The sequence below is a fragment of the Mustela nivalis genome (genome assembly GCF_964662115.1).
Source record: "Mustela nivalis genome assembly, chromosome: 18".
NCBI lineage: Eukaryota > Metazoa > Chordata > Mammalia > Carnivora > Mustelidae > Mustela > Mustela nivalis.
In genome coordinates this window covers 25,447,724-25,467,352 of record NC_139037.1, presented here as the reverse complement: position 1 = coordinate 25,467,352, position 19,629 = coordinate 25,447,724, and the positions used below count along the sequence as shown (strand labels likewise).

The window sequence follows — 19,629 nt, the reverse complement described above, 5'->3', positions numbered from 1 at the left end:
GTCGTGCATTCGAGCTCCACATAGGGGGTAGAGTTCCACACTGGGTGTAGAGATTACTGATAAGAATAGATATACTTTAAAAATAGATATATGATATATAGATAATCTTTAAAAAAGGATTCTTAATCAAGATATTTAACAATATACTGAGCCTGAGATGAATATTATATCTCAAAGGGTATACATACACATACCAAAACACTCTGAGCTGAATTTCTAAAAACTCTGAAAGGGGATTTAAGATTTATATAAACCATCAAGTATTAGAACATCCTAGACACTTACCTCATCAACAGACATAGTTGGATGTGGTGGGTGATTATATATTCTCTGAAAATAGCTGTTCGCTTCATCATCTATTTCTTTACTAAAGTGCTGATTTGCCTCTGGCCACACCTGAGACAGGTCCGCTGTTAGAAACAGAAAGGCAACCAGTGGGCATTTAAGCCTTTTCCCCAATGGCCCACTTTTATACAAAGAGAAAAAGAGAAAAATACCCTTTTAATCTTAAGGGGAAAAAAAATAAAAGAAAATGAAGAAATTATTAAGTGGTCAAAGATCAATATTCAAGTATTTTGCGTACATATAAAAGATTTTAACAAGTGCCTTACAAACATAGTTCTACCTCAGTATTTTACCAAACCATGAAAGTTCACTACATTCAAATCCACACTGCACTTTTCCTTAACACAACCTCACTTGGCATTAACAAGTCTTTACTACTTTATAATAAAAATGACATCTAACATATAAGAATTATCAATGCATGTGCATTAAGACACTGATGTAAACACAAAGCATGCTACAAAACATAACATTCAGACAAGTCTTTCACACTAACGTTTTCAAGTCAACTGGTATACTTTCAAATCCTATATAATGAATATCTGGTCCCAACAAGGGGATTTATAGGTAAATGATACCTACATCTATACAAAGAGGACTTTTGACTTTGAGAATTAACTTACTAAGGAAGTGAAACTTTAAAAGCTGTCTTCCAAGTTACATCAGATATGTCATGTGATGATTATTACATGTAAGGCTATATATACCATAAAGCTTTAACCTTAAAATAAACTGCCTTATATAAAACTGTCAGGCTGAAACAAAAATTTGAAATTCTCATAGCTGCTCCTGAATTGTTTACAACAAAAGAACACCACCAACACATTTTTAGAATAAGTGTAAGATTTATATACATACATTTAAATGCTAAAAACAGCTTTTTACTGTATTTCTTACTTTTAGAGTAACACCCCTAAAAGATGCTACCTCTTATTAACCATCATAGTGTTCTAACAATCCACATCAATGGTGGAGAGATAACTCAATTTTTTACTTCAGTAACTCAAGTTAGTCAATTAATTCCCACTGACCTACAAGGCACATCAAATAATCACCCCTACTAACAATATATTAAGTCAATTTTTTTGTCCACATAACTGTAGGGGCAACAAACTGAAAATCTAAAAAGCTTTATGTACATCAGTCACACTTCACAATCACAGACAACACTACCACTTACAAGGTTTCATCTTACTCTGCTGGAATGTAGGCTGGTTCAGTCCAGAGGTGCCCAGTTTCCTCTGTACAAAAGGATCGTTATTCACTGCAGGGAGTCCAAGAGCCCCAGTTCCTATACCAGTCAGGCTGCCTGTGCCAAGACCACCTACTAGAAAAAAGGGAGGCAGCCAGAAGTCTTATCATTACTCATATTCTTTACTTACATCAAAGATCTAGGTTTTTATTTAGAAAGACAGTGTCTTTGTAAATTCGCTTATAACAATATTTAATTTTATACAGATCTAAACTAATAAAAGTAGATAAAAATGGCCAAGGTGGGGCATCGGGGTGGTTCAGTTGGTTAAACACCTGCCTTCAGCCTGGCACATGATCTTAGGGTCCTGTGATCCAGCCCTGTGTCAGACTCCCTCACAGGGCGTCTGCTTCTCCCTCTCCCTCTGCCCCCACCCGTTTGTGCATACATACATGCTCTCGCTCTCAAATAATCTTTTTTGAAAAAAGGAAAACACAAAAATGTCTTCAGCATATAGAATTATTCATTTATTTATGTTCTTAATAAGACTAATATAGAAATCTTTTTTTTTTAAAGATTTTATTTATTTATTTGACAGAGAGAGATCACAAGTAGGCAGAGAGGCAGGCAGAGAGAGAGAGGAGGAAGCAGGCTCCCTGCTGAGCAGAGAGCCCGATGCGGGACTCGATCCCAGGACCCATTGAGCCACCCTTAACTGTACATTCTCATAGGTGATATGCTATATAAGACAGTCAAACTAAGAGGAACTGGTTTGCTTTTTAACACTGATTGAAAACTAAAGAATTTCATTGTATCTTCCAGTTAGCATGAGCCAGGACCTGCTTATTCCACTCAACTATAGCCAACAGGCCTTATTAAGGAAATTAATTTTGACTTAAATAAATCAACAATCAGGGCTAGAACACACAAAAGAACTACTAATCAGGTTACAGAGTCATCACATTTTCAGTCCTTAAATTCTGGTACACTGAAACTTATACCCTGAAGATAAAAGATGTAGATAACTTAGGAGGAAACAAATGGGTACAGGAGAGGGGAAAAAACTTAACCTTTACTTCAATATAAAGTTCAAAGCCAAAACATTTAAAATAACTAAAAAAGTTTTAGGGATTTACTATCATTTTCAAGGTAGGTGAGGTATAACGAAGCAGAACATATACGTGAATCTCCTATGTGAAATATTTTCTACCTTTATTATTTACTGAATGATTCATAAAGCTGTGAATTCTTTATCTGAACCTCCATCTTTCAGAATGTCAATAACACACTTGATAATGTCTATATTATCACTTGGTAAAACAGAATCCTTATCATCTGAATTAATTAATATTATAATAGTAGAGTGTTCTCTTCCCAGCTTTGAAGAATGAAACCACCTCACAATTTAAACAGCTTTCATTACAACAATGACTCTGAACACCTTACCCTAAAGCACAATGAGATTTACAAATAATCTGCACTCTCATCCACCACTGTTCCCCCTTACCTGGAAGCTGTGATGAAAGTCCTCCAATACCACTGAAAGCAGTTGTCTGATTTGGGGTTGAAAGGGGTGGAAATGCTTTTGCTGGTGATTGAGGGGTACTGAAGGCAGAACCCAAATTTGGAGGAAAACCCTGCATACTCTGGGTGTGAGGGGCAGCTGAACCACCTATACTAAGAGATGCCATTCCACCAAGAGGGTCAATCTAAAGAAAAACATTATAAAAATGAATTAAACATACTTTAAGAACATACAGACATATGATACAGGTAAAGAAATCTTTAGCTCTTCATATGCTTAATCAGTAAACTGCAAAACCCTGAGCAATCGTAATACCTAAATCCTCAAATCAAGTCAACTGTGCTAGTCTTTTTTCTTACTATATCACAGAGTAGGTTTCAAGAGTTAGCCTCTAACAAAGCATCAGAGCCGTTAATGAGGGATACAAAACTTCAAGAGTAACACTTAAGATGAACTGCCCTGCAGCCAGCACTCAGCAGTGACACAAGGACAGTTGTTAGGTCTTCAAAATTTCCAATAAGTCCCTTTATACCAGAAAGAATCTCTCAAACTACATTATTTAACTTTCAACACGAAAAACTTAGCAATCAGAAATAAATCTTTCAGTCAAAACAAATAAATCTACTCAAAATATGAAGATCTTGAGGGCTGGAGGAGATCAGCTCTAATTTAGAACAAACAAACAAAAAACAAGGTAAGCTATTCACCAAAAGATCTTTTAAAATATCTATAACTGCATTTTCAAGCTTCTTAGTTTGTGTCATTATTTCAGACGTTCATGACATAGAAAATGGTACACAAAATGCCTTTTATAAAGTGGCCCCTAAAGAATCACTAAACATTCTTTTCTTAAACCCCAATCTGCCAATCAATGCAGATGAAAAGGGAAGTGGAATATGTTGCTCCCAGAGAGAAGGGGGGTGGTTGGTGTCAGGGAGTAACTTATATGTACCTTGTTTTTAAAAGAGCAGTTCAGTTGAGAGCTGAAGAGCCCCAGTTATAACAAGTCCTTATGCTCTAGCACTGTTGCTTGGCCCGTGAAGCTACAAACAAGACACATCAGGTTCAAAGGCAGTGCTTATTTCTCAAGTCTACGTTACTCTTATTTTAAAAAGAAGCCCTTATCATTTACCTAAATAAATTGTTTTGTACCTTTCCTCTCAGAGTCACGTTCTATTTAATGATTAAAGTCTATCCTCAATTATAATGCCTATTTATGGATCTCCTTTAAAATGTAGTAGTGGATGCTAGACATGCAGGTATCTATAAGGTAATAAATTTAGACAAATTTTCATTTGACAAATTACAAATGAGGTGGAAGTTTATTCTATTCCAAGTCTATGAACACACAAAGATGTACCAGTTGTAGCATTCATTTACCTGAACGGGAGAAATGGCATCTAAGCTGCTAGCACTAGGAGGGCGTCCTTTTGGCATAACTCCAGGTGGAGGCTGTCTGGCCTTGTTCATAACATTACTGCAATTGGCCACCATGGTAAGGATGGTTTCTGATAACTCCTGAGAAACACTCCTAACGACAGAAGAGAAACAAAAAATATCACTTAGTCAGAACACCTAAAGAAACAAACCTGATTTTCTTTTTAAGTAGGCTCCATGCCCAGTGTGGAGCCCAATGTGGGGCTTAAACTCACAACCCTGAAACCAAAACCTGAGGTGAGATCAAGAGTCGGATGCTTAACCAAGTGGGCTACCCAGGCACCCCCATACCTAATTTTCTAATAAAGAAAACCTGACAGAACATGTGCCTAAATTTCCACCATACCCCATTCTTTGAATCCATCATTAAACAAGGGTTTTCTGAGCAATGGCTCTCTCGTGGAGATACCTAATTTATACCCTTGAAACTAAACCTTTTGTATGGTATAACAAATGTATTTTAAAAAACACTCCAAGAAACATTACATATACTCACCCATTTTGCCAAAAATTATGCCCAAACCTGAATATAGCAAAGCCAACAGGTAAGAAAACTCAATACTAGTTTCTCATAAATACAAAACATTTATTTAAGTACAGATAAAAATACCATATACATGTAGTCACTACACCTGTCAAGCACATAAAGAACTGATTCCTAAAATGTCAAGTAGGATAAATGTTTTGTTTAATGAAAAACCCACCTTCTCATCTTAAGGTATCACTGCCTCATAAAACTGTAGAAAACTCTTATATTTCTAAACTCTACACAAACTTGATTCTGTCTTTAATCTTTCCTCCTAAATTTGGAATATTACTACTGCCACCAAGAAGTAAAAGTAGTCAGTCAGAGAAGAGCATTATTTCATGTTTGGGAAATGAAATATAAAACTGGACATCAAATCACTACAGTACAATCTACAAAATTCTTGCTTGAACCAATATGAAAGACACAGTGGCTCCAACATGGATTATGAATTTAAATGAACAATGAGTTGGGGTTTTTCTCATCTATTAAAGCAGGAAAGAAAAATATTAACAGATCATGGAAAAGAAGAGGGAGATGTCAAGTACTACAAGTGTGAGTTTACTTATTTACTTTAGTACTGTTAATTTCTAAAAGATGCTGCAAACAAAGACATTTAAAACAGAAAAAAACATGAATAGCTCTCTCTAGCCTCCATATATCTAAGTTCAAATGCCTACTCCCATGTAATTAAAACTTCATGGACATACCAGTGTGATCTCTTAGATTACCAAATACTCCACTAGCAAGGCTATGAGGAAATAGACATTTTCACTGCTGGTGGCTATATAGAATGAAAAACTCCCTAGGGAGGGAAATTTTCCAGTAACTAATAAAACTATACATGCATTTCCATTTATTCCAATAGGCTCTGCTTCTAATGGTCCCAAATAAACACTAGCAAAGACAATGGCTGCAAACACTATTTACTATAACACTACTTATGATATATAGCAAAAATAATCAGAATGTCCACCAATCAGAAACTGATTTAATAAAGCACAAACATCTACTCAATGAAGTACTATGCAGCAACTACAAGTAATAAGAAAGCTCTTTGATTCTATGGAGTAAACTGTAGGATACCTGATCAAATGAAAGCATGTTGTAATAGAATATACAATATTCTCCATTCGCTGTAGTAAAGAGGAAAATACACGAATACTTTTTTAAAATGCAAAGATAACCCCCAAATATAAATGAAAATGGTTACCAAACAAGAACAAGGTAGGAGTAAGAGCCACAAAGATCCCTCTTAGTTAAAAAAAGAAACCATAACCAACTAAATAAATAAATAAATAAATAATTCCAAAGACATCTATGCCATGGGTTAATGGTCTCCAACAGTAAATAATAATCACTATGTTGCAATAAATACAAAATGCCTTCAATTTTAAGACACTTTATGTATTACACAAAAAGGAAATAAACTAATTTCAACTGTTAAGACATCACTAATGATATGATATTAAAATATTAAACAGTGGGTATCTCAGATTGACAGGCTATGGTTAATTAAAATATTCCTTATTATTTGGAAAAAACTTGCTTATATTTGACACGATTTCAAACTTAAAGAGACCAGAATATTATTAGGGATTCCCATAAATGCTTTACTCACCAATTAGTTACATTTTGCCCAATTTGTTTAGCCAGTCTTTCTATACTCTCCTCCAAGTGTATGTGATGACGTTATCTTTTGTCCCTAAATACTTCACTACGTTTATCCTAAGAACAAGGACATTTTCTTATAGAACTACATAGAATAATATATGTCGAAGTTTAACACAAATAAATCACATTCAAATTACATCATTTCCACAAGATACTTCACTGCTATTATTCCCCTGCGTCATGATCCAATCCACTGCACTGCTGTCACCACTTATTTGAACTAGAGAAATTCATCAGCTGTTATTTGTCTTCCTCCAACTTGATTTTTTTAAAAAGTTATTTTATTCAATATCCCTTGATATGAGTTTGTCTGATATCTTGTATTTTAGATGCGTTTGTTGCAGGAGTACCACATAAGTTACATTACATTCTTCTCCGTGCATTTTATTTTTTGTTTATATTATTGTTTTAAGTAATCTCGATACCCAATGTGGGGCTTAAACTCAAAACAAGAGTCAGATGTCCCTTCAATGCAGTTAATTAGGAGACATATGATATAGAGAGCTGGTGATCACTTTGATCTATAAATTCATGTGGCATATGCCAGGCTTCTCCACTGAAATGTTGCTTCTTTCCCCCTTTGTTATTATAAGGTAATTTGTGGGGAGACTCAAATCAGGTGACTGTCCTGCTCCTCAAACATTCTTTCATGACTTTTAGCAGCCACTGAAGTTTCTAACTCCATCATAATTATTTCTGTATTTATTAACTGGAAGAACTTCCCTTCTTTGGCATTTACATGCATCATTAAATTCTTCAACAAGATAGGTTCTTATAATACAGCAACAAAAGAAATTAAAACCTGGAGTTGGGTAAACCACCTCCTTACAAATAAATACAAAACATTTTATCCAATTTCAATATGCCCTTAAATTTCCAGTATTTAATTCCAGTTTACTTACTTCCAATGTACAAATGTGAAAGGCAACATTCTAAAACTAAATTTTAGAACATCAAGAACTTACAGAGCAGGGTTTTTCAACTGTTGCACCATCAGCACTATGGAATGGATATTTTTTGTTGTTGGGAGGCTCTACTGTGGACTGTAAAATGTTTAACAGCAACCCTGGCCTTTACCTACTAGATGTCCTTAACACATTTCTCTCTGCTTGTAATAATCTATAACAATATCAAATAACTCTGAGGAAGGAAAATACTCCCTAGCTGAGAACACCCAGTTAGGGATATATGTGTGCAAATTTCTCAAAAAGCATAGAAAAGCTAAATAAAATTCAAGATCTATATGGGATAGCTTACGAAAACAGGACTGGAGAGGAAGACAAAGTTAGCTCCAAAAATGTTACCGGTTAAGCTGCACAGTAAACTCATAGGTGTTTATTATGCTTCAGAAATTACAAAATATACACAGTACATAAGCAAATGGTGAAATGAAAAGATCTCCAAATATTCTCTACTCTATAAAAGCAACTAGAAAAGTGGCAAAAATTATCGGAATCAACTATATTAGAACTCTTACATATATGATACATAATATATATATGATACATGAACTCTTGATATAGAACAATCCGGAAATTTTTATTCCAGAAAGACTGAATCTTGGTAATAAAAGCTTTCCGGTATCTCAATTTGCTTTACTTCCATGCCGTCCCCTCCAGCTGGACAGCAACCTTTAAAACCTACCATTACAGAGAAAAACCAGCAGCCTGACAATCACAGGACAGGGCTCAGAACTGGATTGAGGCATCTCCAAAGCCTCATCCTCAGAGAACCCTGTGAGACAACAATGGCAAGATTATCTCTATCTGACCTAAGAGTTGGCCAAGCACAGCCTTTTCCCTCACGAGATATTTGTTGATACATTTAAAGGGAACTGTTTTAATTTTCTGGCTGCCTAGGGTGGAAGAAAACAGTTTGAGCAAATAAGAGGTTAAACAAAAAACTTAAAAGGAAAATCTGGGGAATAAGATTCCTATGGGTGAAATGGAGAACTCTAATTTTCCCAGAGAATCAAGAAGTCCTTGGACATGTATTGAGCAACGCCAATATGTCAATCTTTGATATTACCACAAAAAGACCTAAAATGGACCAAGCTCTTACCTCAAGTTGATGTTCAGGCTCTAAGAAGGAAATAAAGGCTAACAAGGAGTTGTCAAGTGATTAGTGTTAAGATGTGCCCCAATATGCACACACACAAAAAACACAGGAAAAGGAGTAACTTGCTCATTCTGGCATTTAAGAAAATCACCCAATCATGATCTCAGGGTCCTGGGATCGAGCCCCACATTAGGCTCTCTGCTCAGAAGGGAGCTTGCTTCTCCCTCTCTCTCTGCTTGCCTCTCTGCCTATTTGTGATCTCTCTGTCAATTAAATAAATAAAATCTTTTTTTTTTTTTTTTAAAGAAAAGAAAAAAAAAAATCACCCAAGTCTTAGCTGATCACCAGGCTACCCAATGTCAATGGCCTAAGGTGACAAAAAAGAATATGAACAGGACAGAAATAGTTCCAAAAACTCTCTAAATGAAAGAAAAAAGCAACAAAACAAAAAACAGAGGTGGGGGCGGGTGCCTGTTTCAAGAACTCAAACATTATTTTGACTTACCAGTTTCCAACCACAAATTACAAGACATGCAAAACAAAAACACAGTAAAGCATGGCCTGCACATAGCAATAAAATGCTATCATCAAAAACTGTCCTGGGAGGGGCTCCTGGGTGGCTCAGTGGGTTAAAGCCTCTGCCATCAGCTCAGGTCATGATCCCAGGGTCCTGGGAAAGAGCCCCATATCGGTCTCTCTGCTCAGCAGGGAGCCTGCTTTCTCCTCTCTCTGTCTGTCTCTCTGCCTACTTGTGATTTCTGTCAAATAAATAAATAAAATCTTAAAAAAAAAATCAGAATTTAGTAAGAAATTCTGGTGGGGCGGGGATTGGGGGGTGGGGAGAGACTACCTGTCCTGAGAAAAAGACATGCTGGCCTTAGTAGACAAAGACTTTAAATCACTTATTTCAATATGTTTCAAGAACTGAAGTAGGGGCACCTGGGTGGCTCAGTGGGTTATTCAGCTCAGGTCATGATCCTACGGTCCTGCAATCGAGCCCACACAGGGCTCTCTGCTCAGCAGGGAGCCTGCCTCCCTCTCTCTGCCTACTTGCGATCTCTGTCAAATAAATAAAATCTTTTATTTTTTTTTAAGATTTTATTTATTTGACAGACAGAGATCGCAAGTAGGCAGAGAGAGAGGAGGAAGCAGGTCCCCCACCAAGCAGAGAGCCCCAGGACCCTGGGATCACGACCTGAGCCGAAGGCATAGGCTTTAACCCACTGAGCCACCCAGGCGCCCCTAAATAAAATCTTAAAAAAAAAAAAAAAAAAGAATTGAAGTAAGGCATGTTAAAAAGAACTACAAGAAAAACTTTTAAAAGGTGCCCCTCAAGGGCTGGCTGGTTGGCTGAGTTGGTGGAATATACAAAGTCCTGATCTCAGGGTTTTGAGTTTTAGCCCCATGATGGGTGTAGATTGCTTAAAAATTAAAATCCTATGAGGGGAGAGAGGAAGCCCAGGTTGCTCTGTCAGTTGGGAATCTTACTCTTGGTTTTGGCTCAGGTCCTGATCTCGGGTTGTGGGAATGAGCCCTACATGGGGCTCGACACGGAACCTGCCTGGGATTCTTTCTCCCTATCCCTCTGCCCCTCCCCCCACTTGAGCATGCTCTCTCTCACTCTCTGAATTAAAAAAAAAAAAAAAGATGTTCCTCAAGATAGAGCATCTAGAAATTATTGTTTCTTGGGGCACCTGGCTGGCTTAGTTGGTGTGCATGCAACTCTTGATCTTGGGGTCATGGGTTTCAGCCTCACACTAGGTGTAGTAACTTCCTTAAGTAAGTAAGTAAAATTTTTAAGAAAGAATTCTTTTAGAGTTGAAAAATCCAATAACTGGGGGGCCTGGGTAGCTCAGCCAGTTAAATGTCTCCCTTTGGCTCAGGTCATGATCCCAGAGTCCTGGAATCAAGACCTGAAATGGGCTGCCTGCTCAACAGCAGGATCTCCCTCTCTCTCTCTGCTGCGCATGCGGCTTGCTCTCTCTCTCTCAAACAAAACAAAACAAAACAAAACAAAACAAAACCTTCAAAAAGAAAAAATGAGAGGAAAGAAGAAGAAAAGAGAAAAGAAAAATGTAGTAAGTGCCAACTTCACTACAGGTTCCCAAGAACAGATTCATGCAGGCAAGAGAATCCAAGAATCTGAAGATAAGTAAGATTATCCAGCCTGAAAAAGTGAAAGAAAAAAGTGGAAAAAAATAAACTCAGAGACAGGTGGAACACTACCAAACGTATCAGACATATAATGGGAGTTCCAGAAGGAGATGAGATGGAAAAGGGGCAAAAAGAGTATTTGTCGAAGTAACAGCTAAAAACTTCCTGAATTTGATGAAAACCATTAATCTAGACTCCCAAGAAGCTCAACAAACTCCAAGTAATATAAACATACAAGGTCTAAACCTAGAAACATAAACTGGTGAAAGAAAAAAAGACAACGTAAGCAGCTTAATGGCAAGGAGTGGCAATGTAGTGCATACAAGGGAGCCTCAAAAAAAAAAATTAACAGCTGATGTCCCCTCAGAAACTATGGAAGCCAAGAAGCCCTGGGATGGCATATTCAAAGAACTGAAGGAAAAGGAGTAGCAATCAAGAATCCTGCATTATAAAACTATCCTCGAAATACAAAGGAGAAATTAAAACTTCCCCCACTTAAACCAAAACTGAGGGAATTTATTCTTAAATAATCTACCCTAACAAGAAATAAAGGGAATCCTTTATGCCGAAATGAAAGGACACTGCACAGTACCCTGAGTTCACATGAAACAAGTAAGAGCACCAGCACAGTGACCTAGATAAATATAAAACACAATGTGTGTTTTTTAATTTATATCTTTTTAATCTCTTACTTGATCTTTCTTTTTCTGGCTTGGTAAGTTTATTATTGTCTTTACCTAAAAAAATCTTCATAGAAATTATGGTTTGGTTTATTAGCTCTCAGTGGCCTGCTCCTAAGCTCTGTGAAAGTTTGAGTTCTTCTGCGCTACCGCATCTTTCTTCAGGCCCAAGAGAATTTGGGACAGTTCCACCTATTCTAACTTCTTTCTTAGGCTCCTTCTCAGAGACTGGATTCTCTCATACAGCAGGATGAGCTTTCTTACACATCTTCACCATGTTTCAAGTTACTTTGTTCTTTATATATTGACAAAACTGTCTTTTCTTTTCTTTTTTCTTAAAGTAATCTCCATACCCAGTGTGGGGCTCAAACTTACAACCCCAAGATCAAGAGTCAAATAAATGCTCCACTGACTGAGCCAAGCAGGTGCCCTGAGAATTGTTTCATGTCAGCATCTTCATTATCTTCTATTTGGTAATGCATATAATCTGCAATGTTCTGACCCATATGCTTTCCATGTACTTCTGCACTGAATTCCTTGCTTTCCAAACCAGGGAATCATTTGGTACTATGAGGGACAGCAAGCCTCCATCCGCAGGTTCCTTGAGGGCCACAAAAACTTTATTTCCAGTAGCAGTTGTGACCAGCCCTGCATCCAAAAAGCAGGTGAAGACACCAGGTTGACCGTCAATGCTTTCCACATTGTATTCATCTCTAGGTGTCCACCTGGCCTTCACAGATCTTGTCTAAGCCAAACCTACTAAAGGCCAGTAGCAGACCAGTACAATATGCTGTAGCATAATTTGTCAAGCCAGCCTTCACACTGTACTTTGGAAGTTCATGAGCATAAGCTGCAAAAACAATCATATCTCCTTCTATAGTGGCATAAGCAATCTGACAAATGATCCTTCTGTTAGCTACTTGAACTATCATTCTATATTTGGATGTGTTGTACTTATTTTTATCCTAAATTACCAAGTGTTTCTGAGCATAATAATCAATTATACCCTCTCATCTTCTAACATCCATTTGGTATCTCTTAAAGCAAGACTTTCTCTTGACAGTTTTAACAAACTCCACCCTGCAAAACAGAGAACAGCGTCAACAGCTTGCCAGAGACCTACCTCCTGCTTGATTTAATTACCGCACAAGGTAATAATTATACCTTTTTTGATGATACCACTCTGTAGAGAGGTATAATCTAACAATAGCAGCCCAATGAAGGAGAAAGAGGACAGAGCTATAGGAGTAAATTTTTGCATTCTATTGAAATTCAGTTGGTATTAATCAGAACTAGGTTGTTTTAAGTTAAGATGTTAATTTTAACAGGTTAACTACAAAGGGAAAACATAACTCAAAAGCATATATTCAAGGAAACAACAAGGGAATTAAGATGATATACTATAAGATACCCGTTTTAACAGTGGAGGCGGCAGTTATGGAGAAATAAAAGAAAAAAAAGACATAAAATATACAGGAAAATAGAAATGACATGAATAAATTACCTTATCAGTAATCACATTAAATATATATAGATCAAAAACTCCAATTAAGAGATGATCATATGGATTAAAAAAATAGTAATAATCCAACTATATGTTTTCCAGAACTGACTCACACTTTAGATTAAGACATCTATAACTTGAAGATAAAAGATGAAAAAAGATACCATGCAAACATTAACAAAAAGAGAACTACACTAGCTCCACTAATGAGAGACAAAATGTAGCCATAAAGTAAAAAATTAACAGGAAATAAGAAAAGGATTTTATAATAATTAAAAGGCCAATCCTTCTTACAGGAAGACATATAAGCATACATACCTTTAAAAACAGAGCCCCCAAACACATGAAGGGAAAACTGAAGGGAGAAATGAACAACTCAAAAATAGTTGGAGGCTTCTATACTCTATTATCAATAACCAATAGTCAGCAATACTGTATTATATACTTAAGTTGCTGAGAGACAAGATCTTAATTGTACCCACCACACAAAAAAAGAATGATAATTACGTGATGTGACAGGTTAGCTAACACTATTTTAACTGTATACTGCAAAATATAAATGTATCAAATCAACACATACACAAAAGGACACAATGTCAATTATACCTCACTTAAAAAAAAAAATAATGGAAAGAACCACAGTGCAGTTAAACAAGGAACACAGACTTCAACAAAACTATTAAACCAACTAATCCTAACAAACATACAGAACACCGTACCCAACAGCAGACTTTACACATCCTTCTCAAGGGCACATGGAAAATTCTCCAGGATAGACCCCTGTTAGGCCACATGATAAAACTCAATATTTTCAAGAGACTATAAAATCATGTAAAGCATATTTCTCCACTCACAACTGAATAAAACTAAAAATTAGTTAAGAGAAACTAGCTATTCCCAAATATGTGAAAATTAAATATAACAAACTTTTATGGGTCAAAGAAAATTACAAAATATTTTCAGATGACTTAATACCAAACTTAAAGCATTTCATAGGTGGAAATTCAAAGCCATAAATACCCCAAATTAAACAAGAACAATCTCAAACAGAAAATCAAACTTTTCATCTTAGTAAATTTTAAGAAGTTCAAACTAAACACAAAATAAGAAGCTGAAATAAATGAAAAAAAGAAAAACAACAGATAAAAATGAAACCAAAAGTTGCATCTTTGAAAAAGGTTAACAAAACTGACATATATTTAGCCACAATGACAAGAAAAGGGTGGTGAGGGAGGAAGGAAAGAAAGAAAGAGATTCAAATTATTAAAACCAGGAACTGAAAAACAGGATTTTACCACCAATCTGAAAGAAATGAGAAAGAGTATAGGAGACTGTATAAAGGAACAAGATGGGCAAACTCCTAGAGAAGACAAAAATGACCAAAACTAATTCAAAAGAGGAAAAAAAAAAATGAAAATTTCCCTAGGGGCACCTGACTAGCTCGGTCAATAGATCCATGTGACTCATGGTCTCAGAGTTGTTAAGTTCAAGGCACCACTGAGTGTACAGATCACTTAAAAATAAAAATCTTAAAAAAAAAAAAATCTGTATACATCTGTTTACATCTGTAACAAGATACAGAAGCTCAGGACCAGACGGCTTCACTGCTTAATTCTACGGAACATTTAAAGAATTGACACCAATTTTTCTCACAACAATTTAAAGAGGAAAGGGAAAGAAAGAACATGTATCAATTCACTGCATGAGGCTATTATTACCCTGATAATCAAAACCAAACAAAACAAGAAAACCACAGAACAATATCCCTTAGGGACACAGACACAAAAACCCTCACTGAATACTAGCAAACTAAATTCAGCAACATATAAAAAGTCGTATACACAAAGACCAAGTGAATGCAAGATTTTTTAACAGCCAAATCTCAATTAATATGCGTAACAAAATAAACAAAAACCACACAATTACCTCACGAGATACAGACAAAAGCATCTAATAAAATACCTTCATGATAAAACATGCAACTAACTAGAATTAAAGGTAAGGACACCTCAACCTGAAGGGTATCTAAACCCACAGCCAACATTACACTTAATGGTTAAACACCTTCTAAATTCAAGTACAAGACAAGAATGTCTGCTCTGGCTATTTCTATTCAACATCAGACTGCAGGTTCACTATAGGGGAAAAAAAAAAAAAGATGGGAAGGAGAAAGAACTATTCACGCCATTACCTGACTTGTACAAAAGAAACTATACATACAACAGAGAAAGATTAGGACTTATACACTGAAAAGGACAAAACATCACTGAAAAAAATTGAAGACCTAAATAAAATTCATGAATCACAAAACTTAGTATTATAAGATGGCAATACTGGGGCGCCAGGTGGCTCAGTGGATTAAGCCGCTGCCTTTGGCTCAGGTCACGATCTCAGTGTCCTGGGATGGAGCTCCAAATCGGGCTCTCTGCTCAGCAGGGAACCTGCTTCCCCCTCTGTCTCTGCCTGCCTCTGCCTACTTGTGATCTCTCTCTCTGTCAAATAAAATAAATAAAATCTTAAAAAAAAAAAATAAGATGGCAATACTTCCCAAAATGATATAAAATTCAATGTAATTCCAGTGATGATCTAGACAACTTTACAAGAACTCATATGGGAGGGGTGCCTGGGTGGCTCAGTGGGTTAAAGCCTTTGGCTCAGGTAATGATCTCAGGGTTCTAGGATCGAGCCCCGTATCTGGCTCTCTGCTCAGCAGGGAGCCTGCTCCCCCCTCCCACCTGCCTCTGCCTACTTGTGATCTTAGTCTGTCAAATAAATAAGTAAAATCTTTAATAAAAAAAAAAAAAAAAGAAAGAAAGAAAGAAAAATTCATATGGGAATATAAGGGACCCAGAAGAGCCAAAACAATCTTGAAAAGGAACAAAGTTAAAAGGATTCACACTCCCCAATTTCAAAACTCACTGAAAAGCTATAGCATCAAGATGGCATGGTCCTGGTGTAAAGATCAACATGTACAGATTAACAGAACTGAGAATCCAGAAATAAACCCCCACATTTCAGGCAACTTTTCAGAACACAATTCGAAAGAGAGTAACAAATGTGTTGGGACAACTGAACATCCATATGCAAAGCAATGAATCTGAATCTCACCTTACATTCATATACAAAAAAATCAACTCAAATGGATCGAATACGTATTTTTAGTACAGCACTTTGGATTTAAAAATGACTGGATTATCTAAGCTGCTGTCACTTTTAATCATTCAACTTCTCTTTCCCCAAACAATTTATTCATATAATCCAATTCCAATACTAAACAGTCCTATGTAAACATACTCTTCTTACCCTGCACAAGCTTGTAAACAGGCCAACATTGTCGCCAGAGTTTCTGGAGGAAGTTGAGCACTTTTGGGCTGATCTTTCTCTGGAGCAAGTCCACCCAAAATAGAAGGGCACCGTCTCTTTAAAAAAGTCATACATGCCTGGATAAAAGGCTCCTAGAAAAAAGAAAATCTTTGAGTTCATGTGAAACTGCTCTTAACTGCTTTGAGACTTAAGATAAATTGTTTTCAAATTAAAGACTATTAAAAGACAGTATGACTAAAATCCAAAAAATAGTATCTTCATTGCCATTGTTCAACTAATTAAGCCATCAAAATTTTAAAGCACTAATAAATGGACAAATCCTGCTTACTCCATGCTCTCGAATTTTATCTGTGAGCCACTTATCAAGTTTGAGGTATTCACGACGTGAAGCAAGTGCAGCAAGGTCAATAACAAAGGCAAATGGAGTACCATTTAGCAGCATTGACAAGGCCTAAAACAAAAGAATATCAGAAACTTTAAGTCAGAATGCCTGGATGGCTCAGACAGTTAAGCATTACAACTCTTGACTTTGGCTCAGATCATGATGTCAAAGCAACGAGATCAAGCCCCACAGCAAGCTCCCCATTCATTAGGGAGTCCACTTGAGATTTTTGTTTATCCCTCTCCCTCTGCCCCCTCCTCCCCATTCCCCAACATGCACACACCCTCTCTCTCCAATAATCTTTTTTTTTAATTAATAAATCTTAAAAAAAAAAAAAACCTGTTATATAAGCAATTAAGTATCTTTCTCTCATTCTGTTCTAGTCTCTGTTCCCTGCTTTAACTTTCACAAACAAGTCTAAATAAAACATATTGCTAATATTTTCTTGGTCATCATTTTTTAAGTAGCTTACTATAATTAATTGGTGATATTAGTTTTTACTAAAAATAAGATCACATTTCAAAGGTGGACAAACACATGACTTTACCCTGTGCTTCTTGAAAATAACTCAACCTAAGTCAGAGCAAGACACAATGCATAAAAAACAATCAATACTCCATTTTTAAAAATTTAAACTCAGACTTATTCCAACCTAAGCACAACTTCAACACCAGTACTATGCACCTACTGGTCAAAGACATCAAGTGTCAGACTACTTGTCAAAAGATACCATGAATGCTAATAAAACTTCCAAAAGGGTGAAACCCAACCAGTTTCCCCACAAATTATATCTAGCATACTACATGAATTATCACTTGCTTTAAAATAGCCTTGCAACTGGGGCACCGGGGTGGCTCAGTGGGTTAAAGCCTCTGCCTTCGGCTCCGGTCATGATCCCAAGGTCCTGGGATCGAGCCCCACATCGGGCTGTCTGCTCAGCAGGGAGCCTGCTTCCTCCTCTCTCTCTCTGCCTGCCTCTCAGCCTACTTGTGATCTCTGTCAAATAAATAAATAAAATCTTTTAAAAATAAAAAAATAAAATAAAATAGCCTTGCAACTATCACAGAAGACAAAACAAAACTCAATCAAATGTACTAAGAACTGAAAACATTTTTTTCACTTTTTTTACTTATTTATTTAAGAGAGAGCAAGAAGTAGGGATGGGGGCCGGGAGACAGAGGGAGAAGCAGACTCCCCATTCAGCAACCCAGGACCCAATCTCAAAACCATGACCTGAGCCAACAGCTTGACTGACTGAGCCACCAAGGCACCCTCATTTCTTACCTTTCTAAAACCATTTTCCTTCCAAACCCTTTGTACTTACCAAGGCAAACTAAATATCAACTTAATCTAGCTAAATACTAGTTAAATTTGAATTATTCCTAAGGCATCTATGTTACATGAAAAATGTTTTCTGGGGTGCCTGGGTGGTGCAGTCAGCTAAGCACCCAACTTGATTTTGGCTCAGGTCATGATCTCAAGGTCATAAAACCAGCCCCGTGTCAGCCTCCACACTCAGCAAGAAGTCAACCTGAGTTTTCTCTCTCCCTCTGCCACTCCCCACTTGCCCTGCCCCACCCTTGCTCATACTCCTCCTCTCTCTCCAAAACAAACCAATCTTTATTTAAAAAGCTTTCTTTTCTCATTAATAAATAAAAGTGTTAGCCTATTCCTCCAAGCTCACCTTCAAGTCCTGGGCCACATCAAGTATTCGAGACAATTTGGCCTGATCATACTGCTCCCCTCGCATGTACCATTCTGCCATCGCGTGCATAATAAGTTGGCGGATTGAGGGAGACTGCCCCTAAAAAAAGAAAAAGGGGGTTACATATCAGTACTGCTAAACATTTTCATAGGCATTACTGCAAACACCCAGCTAATCTAATTTGCTATGTATATGTAAAATTGAGGTATATCAGTGCAGACTTTAAGTTCAATCCTCAAGCAGTGATTGCAGAGACATTCTCTATAAGAAAATCAAGTTATTTCCAGATCTTCCAAATGAAAGCCTGTCCCTAAACCTTGGGTCATACAGTCATTCAGTAAAAATGTATCCTATAAAACATCTGCCAATACATTTTCAAACAGAACAGAATACAAAGTGAACATGAGGATACATCAAATCTGTATAAATTCCTTATTGTTAAATTAGAGAATTACTGGTCTGTAAGCTTTTAAAATTGGTTTAAGGTCATCATTTCTCATGTTGCACAGTGTAGTATTCCAGGAATGGTACTCGTACATTTTACAACATCTAGCTATTTTCACAAATGAGAATGTTCGTTTTTCTGTAATTATCCAATTTTCTTTATTTCCAGAAAACAGCCTGGCTTTGAGGACTGATCTAAAGACTTGCAGCTGAATTAAAGAAATTAAGTTGGAATTTAGTGACTAGTTCTCAGAGAAGGAATGGCAAGGCAACTGCTATCACTATACCTAAATCACTTTCCAGTTACGGTCCTAGAGCAACAGAAGATCCAAATGAAACAAGGAGTGAGGAGATGCAGCTCCTTTTGGTCTGCCCTTTCTACCTTATATCTGTGGTGATAAAGACCTAAAAATACCTGGCCTGCAAAGCTTTTGGATAAATGCTTGTTAAACATTCTGTAAACTCTAAGTTTACCATGTAATTTGAGTCTAAAAATGGAGGGCTGACTGAATAGCATAGAACTAAACTTAACATTTTCAATATAAATGATTCGTAACAATTTTTTTTTAATTTTTTAAAGATTTTATTTATTTATTTGACAGAGAGATCACAAGTAGGCAGAGAGGCAGGCAAAGAGAGAGAGAGGAGGAAGCAGGCTCCCTGCTGAGCAGAGAGCCTG

The 19,629-nt window shown here is 36.7% G+C and overlaps 1 protein-coding gene and 1 pseudogene across 9 annotated transcripts in view; both read right to left on the bottom strand.

The window, feature by feature from the left end:
* Positions 1–19,629, bottom strand: part of CNOT1 (CCR4-NOT transcription complex subunit 1) — a 111,662-nt gene that overhangs the window by 34,421 nt on the left and 57,612 nt on the right. For 2 of the 8 annotated variants that reach the window (XM_082712366.1, XM_082712370.1), the window contains exons 14-20: positions 18,486–18,605; positions 16,748–16,870; positions 16,399–16,550; positions 4,443–4,593; positions 3,045–3,246; positions 1,526–1,672; positions 286–410 (exon numbers count right to left, since the gene is read on the bottom strand). In XM_082712366.1, the coding sequence (XP_082568492.1) occupies positions 286–410; positions 1,526–1,672; positions 3,045–3,246; positions 4,443–4,593; positions 16,399–16,550; positions 16,748–16,870; positions 18,486–18,605 (1,020 nt within the window). The remainder of the gene's footprint in view (positions 1–285; positions 411–1,525; positions 1,673–3,044; positions 3,247–4,442; positions 4,594–16,398; positions 16,551–16,747; positions 16,871–18,485; positions 18,606–19,629) is intronic. The other 6 variants (XM_082712368.1, XM_082712372.1, XM_082712367.1 and 3 more) reach the window with 3 other exon arrangements.
* Positions 11,910–16,152, bottom strand: LOC309853865 (large ribosomal subunit protein uL18 pseudogene; annotated as a pseudogene). The gene has a single exon. The product of its transcript is annotated as a large ribosomal subunit protein uL18 pseudogene (transcript).